We start from the raw sequence: 6,585 nt of genomic DNA, 5'->3' as shown, positions 1-6,585 counted from the left end.
ACTCTAATCTCTAATTAATTTGTAATCTTAAAATTATATTGAAGAATATACATATAAATGGGCCATTCCCATAACATCAACTCAATATTATTTTATCTCCTTTCTTAAGACTATTGAATTCTTTACTAAAAAGAAATTGATCATATTGATTAAATCAAGAGGGAAGAAGACACCCTGGAGAGCCTCGTATTGATCCGAGTGGAAGGACAGACTTAGGGTTTAACTAGGGTTACTATTAACCAGCGTCAAAATAGGATTTTATGAGGGTTATTCTTTCATATTTCATCTTCCCTTCGTTGTTGGGAACGCAGGCGCCGACTGAGAGGAGGGAGAGGAAAGGCGAGGCGGCGAAGAGGCAGTTGCAGGCCAAAAAAGTCGCCATTCAGGATGAAGTACAATCCTAGTAAGTATAAACTCACTTCTCTAAGAATTAGCAGTCTCTGAAGCCATCAACAAGAATATTTTAATGGATTCTGTCATGATGTTTCGTTCTTCAGATCGGAACATGATAGCCCGTTTTGGGGTTTTTATTTGGATTTGATTTGATTTTCTTTTTAGCTGTGTCGTCTGGTCCCTTGTGCTGTTATTTTAGGAGAACTTGAGTGAGGGGAATGCAGGAACCGATCCAGAGACTGTGAGGCTGATTCATTTCGCCCTTTTAACCGCTTGACCTAATACGGCATTGGACTGATCAGAGTAGGGTAGCCTTTTTCAATATGTACTTTTACGTTTCTCAGAAATTTATTTTATGTGGCTGTATCTGGTTTCCACTCCTGTGAAAGTTGGTTTGCCTCCATGTAGATTTTATTCTGGGTTAGGGCTTCGGGTATACGGTTGATCAAATCCAGGAGCTGTCGCTTGCCAATGGGTTGCCCTACCACTGAGCTACACGCACCTTCATGATGGGTACCCTTAGGGGTTTGATGTCATGTTGTGGTTCGCTATGTCGAACACCCCCTTTTAAGCCACCACACTCGGGCTCGGGGCGCCTAGCCTCTGCAAACCAACATGGCTCTAATTCCATATTAGGTAATTGGACAGGCTGGGAATCAAGCTGCATGCCATTTCATGATGTGCACCTTAAAGGTGTGGGTTGTTGTCTCAAGGACCCTCCCTCGAGCCACACTTTAGCTAAGGCCTGCTAGCTATTAACCATCTAACCTAGCTTTGATGCCATATACAAAAACTAGAGAGGCAGGGGATTACACCCGTTCCCGCCTTCAGTAGGTGGGCTGTTCTGCCGCTGAGATACACACCCCTTTCTGACGGTCACAATTGATTCAATATCAAGGGGTGGATTACTATCTCCAAAACCCCCATCAAGCCCTACGTTGTTTTAGGTCTCGAATCACTGCTGACCACCTGACTCTGTATCATGCCATAAAACTAGACACGATACGAGTTTGGCTCAGGATCTGCCCCTAACCATTGGGCTGCTCTAACATTTGAGCTACACGCCTTTTCATGACGAAGTACCATTGACAGCTGATATAAAGGTGCGTATTATTATTCCCACGTCATTGATAATGTTCGAAGAGGCTTCAAAGGTTGTTATGTTAGCTACGATTTCTCACAGGGAGCGCTTTGGCTTCCAAAGTGCCTCACTTGTTATTTTATGCTATAAGCATCTTTTTGCGGGACTTTAGAATTAATTTGGGTTAATCAAAATTGAGTCAATTGTTAGCCTAACAGAGGCCTCAACAAACTTCTGTGAAAACAGACTTCCTAGTTAGCCTGTGCAATGTGATCCTAATTTAATACAGTTCTTGAAAATATATTTTATTTAATTATTCTGCATTGGCAGTCTCTGTGAACTGGCCCAAAGTCTTTGCTGTTGGTTTTTGATGCCCGTTAATATATTATAAGAGTGGATAGGAGTGGAAATGACAGGAAAATTCTTACACACCAATGAAATCACAAAAAGAGACTGACATGTGAATCTGGTTTTTGTCTAAAAAACATCTTCTATTGGGTTTTCGTTGTAAATTTGACTCTATTGTGTATTAAATTTTGTTTTTGTATAGTGATTCTTGGTTCTATCCCATCCTTTGCATGTCATGAAAAAGCAAAGTAATGATAGTAGAGCGTATTGCGGATAACATGGCTTAATGAGAACTGGACCTTTGGTTTTCTTGGTGAAAGTAATGTCACTATTGATTAATAAAAAACAGCCTGCACACTTGAAGGCGTCCAGTAATATCTAGAGACAATTGAAATTGCTTGTGTTAGTTTCCATATAAGATCTTTTATAACACTGAAGGGTGGTGTGGGATAGCAGCAGGTGCATGTATTGGGGTTATGATATAGAGTTGACACTAACTTCTAATTGCAGACCCGTAGGAGTTAATACCAAAGTTTACAGTTAATTCATTACTCTCCCATTAGCTCAACTGTTGCATTAACCATGCAGAATTCTTAAATTCTTGTGATCTCTTTGTGGACTGGTTGTCGCTAGATAATTGTGACCTTCATAGATATTCACAATTAACAAAAGGCGAAAAAGACCCATTTATGAATGGATAGTTTATTGCCCTAGGAACTTATTGGAGTTCACAGTGTCTTCATTTTTGACCTTTTTGAGGGCCACAAATTTCTCCCCTCTACTTAGAGTTTTTTTATTTTATTTTTATTTTTATTTATTTATTTTATTTAACTTTTATTTTTTTTTAATATTTGCAACTATGATTTGATCTTTGGTTTTCTATTTCTTTGCAGGAGTCAGCAGTTCCAGGAGAAAGAGCCGCAAGGCACATTTCACTGCCCCATCTAGTGTGCGACGTATTTTGATGAGTGCACCACTGTCCTCTGATTTGAGGAACAAGTACAATGTGAGATCAGTAGTTCCAAGCAGAGGGGATGTGTTTTAGGTTGGCTTTGTGTGTTTAGCAAGTTAATCTATTTGATGTTTGATCCTTCTTTTCATGTTCCTTCAGGTTCGTTCGATTCCGATTAGAAAGGATGATGAAGTTCAGGTGGTACGAGGAACATTTAAGGGTAGAGAAGGCAAAGTTGTCCAAGTTTATCGAAAGAAATGGGTCATACATGTTGAGCGCATTACTCGTGAGAAAGTCAACGGTGAGATACTTCGTTTGGGAAAGAAATTGATATACATGCATAGAGCAATTTGTTTATGATCTTTGTTTTTTTAGTTGACTTGTGCGGGTCTGTTTGTAGGCACAACTGTGAATGTTGGTGTCCACCCATCTAAGGTGGTTGTGACAAAGTTGAAATTAGATAAGGATAGAAAAGATCTTTTGGAGAGAAAAGGAAAGGGCAGAGCTGCGGAGAAAGGGAAGGGCAAATTCACAGCAGAGGATGTTGCTCAACCTCTTCAGGATGTTGATTAGATATTGTCTTTTTGATAACAGGGCAATGTAAGCTTTAGCTCAGAATATAACTGAAATTTTGCGGAAATAGTTTTGGCTATAATTTTATTAAACTTGAAAGTTGGCCAACTTTAAACACTTATTTTTAAGTGACCATGTGCTTGTTACAAAATGACAAGCTGGTCGGCTAGTTAATCAGTTTATGCATTATTTTTTTTTCTTTTCCATTGGAAAGTTTGTTATAGAGAATATAATTCTTCCTGCTTCGGATTCCTAAGGATTGGACATTTCTCAGAACCTTTAATGAATTTGTCCAAGCTTAAATTCTTGATGTTGAAAACTTTTTAATTGATTTCTAGAATGGGAAAAACGGGAGAAGGTGAATGGAATGCCTGCATGGAAACATTAGGAAGTCTTCGTTGGACAAATTGACTGTTTATCGCTATCCAATTTTTCATGAATATCTTCCCAAGTCACGAGGGCTTCAATTGATTAATTTGATGTTTCATCATGCCGTATCCCTATCCAGTTTTTCATTAGTGATGTTCCCCTAGTCAGAAGGGCTCCAATTGATTCATTTGTTTTTTGATCTTCAGTGAGGATGGTAGTTAATTTTGGGTGTTTCTTGGGATTGGTTGTAATATATCCAAGTAGATTATTGTTCAAAAATCACGAAGGCAATTTTATCATGTTTGTGCTTTAGCTGTGTAAGCATGCCTAAATGGTGATTGATTAATTTAGTTTTTACCAGTTATTTAGGAGATTGATAACTGAGACTTTCATAAATTCAGTTACTCTATTTTATAGTTACAGGCTTGCATAAATCACCACATCTGCACTTGTACCAGTAAGATAGAGTGTAAGCAACTAAAAAAGAAGTGTGCAGCAACCACAACAAACATACAAAAAGTAAGCGAAACCGTTTTGTATTCATTCAAGAAACCTGGCAAGAAGAAATTATATTGATTATATCATTATCAAGTGTGCTTCATATACAATTAGTACCTTTTACTATTGATAATGTTAATACAATTAATAGTTTGAAGTATTCCATGCGTTGTTGTTCAGTGTGCAAACCTTTACTATGGTTATATATATATATATATATAATTTATGGTTTTTGTTTTATATTCTCATTAGGATTTTGGTGGGAAGATATAAAATGAAATATAGGATAATGTAATTTTTGTTTTGTTTTATAGGTACATTTTACATTGCATATGAGGAAATGTATGATGTAATGTTATGTTGATGGGGTATGGTGGAGTGTAAGGAACCAAAAAATTAGTGTAGAAATTGCAGCAAACACAAACATATATGAAGCAAGGGGCACATGGATTTATATTCAAGAGAGGAGAATTATATAAATTATATTGTTTTTGTGTTTATTTTGTTTTTTGCTTTTGATTTTTTTGTTTTGTTTGTAATTCTTTGTAATGAAACATTCCACCCTTTAGCCCATAGATAGGGGTAAGATAGTCCTCATTCGTGAAGGTTGTTTAACAAGGCTCAAAGCAATTTTAATAATATACTTGATATGAGCCCAATATGTCTACGTGTTGGAATTGAACTTGGGTTGCGTCTATTGCGTTGGAAACAATCATTCCTCCTCACCACTTGAGATAAACCCAATTGATGTCAAAGCAATTTTAATAATATACTTGATATGAGCCCAATATGTCTACGTGTTGGAATTGAACTTGGGTTGCGGCTATTGCGTTGGAAACAATCATTCCTCCTCACCACTTGAGATAAACCCAATTGATGTTTAGTGTGATTCTATTACACAACTAGTTCTTTTATATAATGATAGAGTATTATAACATTTATGTCATAATTATATATTTAGTTCAAACCATCTCCATAATTATCTCCACAATATTTTAATGAATCTCTCAGTATATCATCATTTTTAACTTGTTTCTTTTCTTAATCATCTTTAATTCATATGTAGACTTTTATTTTTGGTCATATGAATTTATTGAACATTACATAGTGTTAATTTTAGATAGCAATGGTATGTTCTATGCTTGATGACAATTTACTTCAATTTTCTTATTAGCCCAGTAATAATTTCTAAATTAGCAATCACATTAACGTGCTAGTAAAATGCAGATAGAACATAAATAATAACAATAGAAAACAAACCCAAACAAGAGGACAAAAGATATGGCACTAACTGGGACAAACCCCAATGTGGGGTTCAATATTCACTTGCATAACAACAACTATAGAAAGCCTTAATTAGAAAGTCAATGTTGGTCAACAAGGTAGAATTTGACCTTCAAAATGGTGTGGTCAAGTTTGGTCAACTCGGCCTCCAACAACAAGCCAAATCAGCCTAAAAACAGTGCAAAAATATCCAATCAAACTTGGTCAACGAAAATAAAAACTGCAATTAAACCTTTATGCAGTCAATGTTGGTCAAACAATAAGGTTTGCCTCTTTGTTTGTGCCAACAAATGTGCCCTGCCCAAACGAAGGTAACTCTCATAAAACCACATACAAACAGGCCAATGTTGTTGGTTGATGTTGGTAAAAAACTCTTACTTCGGTCAACGCTGGTCAATGCAGGAACAGCACTGCCCTTCTTCGCACGTGTGGAGAGTTGCCTCAGAAATCCGTACCCAATCAATGAAGGAGAGAGAGATATGTGAGTGAATGAAGTGTCTAAATGAGGAGGAGACACTTTTTATTTATATGCAAACGTTGAGGATGATAGATGTGATTGTTGGGCGTTTGAGCCTACATTAGTTCGCTGAACAACATTGACAATTTGTTCATAAACAAAATAAATTCATAATTCCATTTGTACATGTCAAATTGAGATGATCTTTAGATCAATCTTATACCTCTTGGAGAGAGGAATCAAATGAAATTATCAGTTGCATCATATGAGCTGTCCAAGGTGAAGTTTGGCTTTAGTTGCCAAATTTATCAAGAAGTTAATCCTTCATACTCCTTCTTAATGAATACTTGTGATTCTGTCATTTATCTTCCATCTATTCAAATCTTGAATTAGTCTTTTTCTTCAAGCTTATTTTCAATGCTATTCATTTTTTATTTTGTACTTGTAAAATATAAACATTGTTTTTGTTAAGGACCATATCAAAAAGTTACCATCCATTGGATTACATGCTAGCTATTGTATTTGTCAATTTTCTAAGATTTTTTTCATACATGGTTCTCGATATTTTCATATATGCATCTTTTACTCCCCTTACAATTTCATTAGTCATCATCTTAGTTTTCTTTGTTT

At 36.2% G+C, this 6,585-nt stretch overlaps 1 protein-coding gene across 1 annotated transcript; it reads left to right on the top strand.

Annotated features, from left to right (window-relative positions):
• Positions 1-246: 246 nt before the first annotated feature.
• On the top strand, positions 247-3,666 carry LOC149242070 (large ribosomal subunit protein uL24z-like). Its single transcript, XM_089374162.1, has 4 exons — positions 247-403; positions 2,716-2,828; positions 2,934-3,075; positions 3,175-3,666. The coding sequence occupies exons 1-4, from the start codon at positions 388-390 to the stop codon at positions 3,345-3,347; spliced, it is 444 nt and encodes a 147-aa protein (XP_089230288.1). The 5' UTR covers positions 247-387; the 3' UTR covers positions 3,348-3,666.
• Positions 3,667-6,585: the final 2,919 nt, after the last annotated feature.

The sequence above is a fragment of the Pinus tabuliformis genome, chromosome 8 (genome assembly GCF_031772625.1).
Source record: "Pinus tabuliformis cultivar Carrire ecotype Pingquan chromosome 8, CPIR1, whole genome shotgun sequence".
Lineage (NCBI taxonomy): Eukaryota > Viridiplantae > Streptophyta > Pinopsida > Pinales > Pinaceae > Pinus > Pinus tabuliformis.
This window is presented reverse-complemented; position numbering and strand designations above follow the sequence as displayed.

Excerpts from the sequence above, each read along its gene's own strand:
- LOC149242070 (XM_089374162.1), top strand. Across the intron at positions 2,829-2,933 it reads ATTTGAGGAACAAGTACAAT|GTTCGTTCGATTCCGATTAG; the intron begins GTGAGATCAGTA and ends ATGTTCCTTCAG. Across the intron at positions 3,076-3,174 it reads TACTCGTGAGAAAGTCAACG|GCACAACTGTGAATGTTGGT; the intron begins GTGAGATACTTC and ends GTCTGTTTGTAG.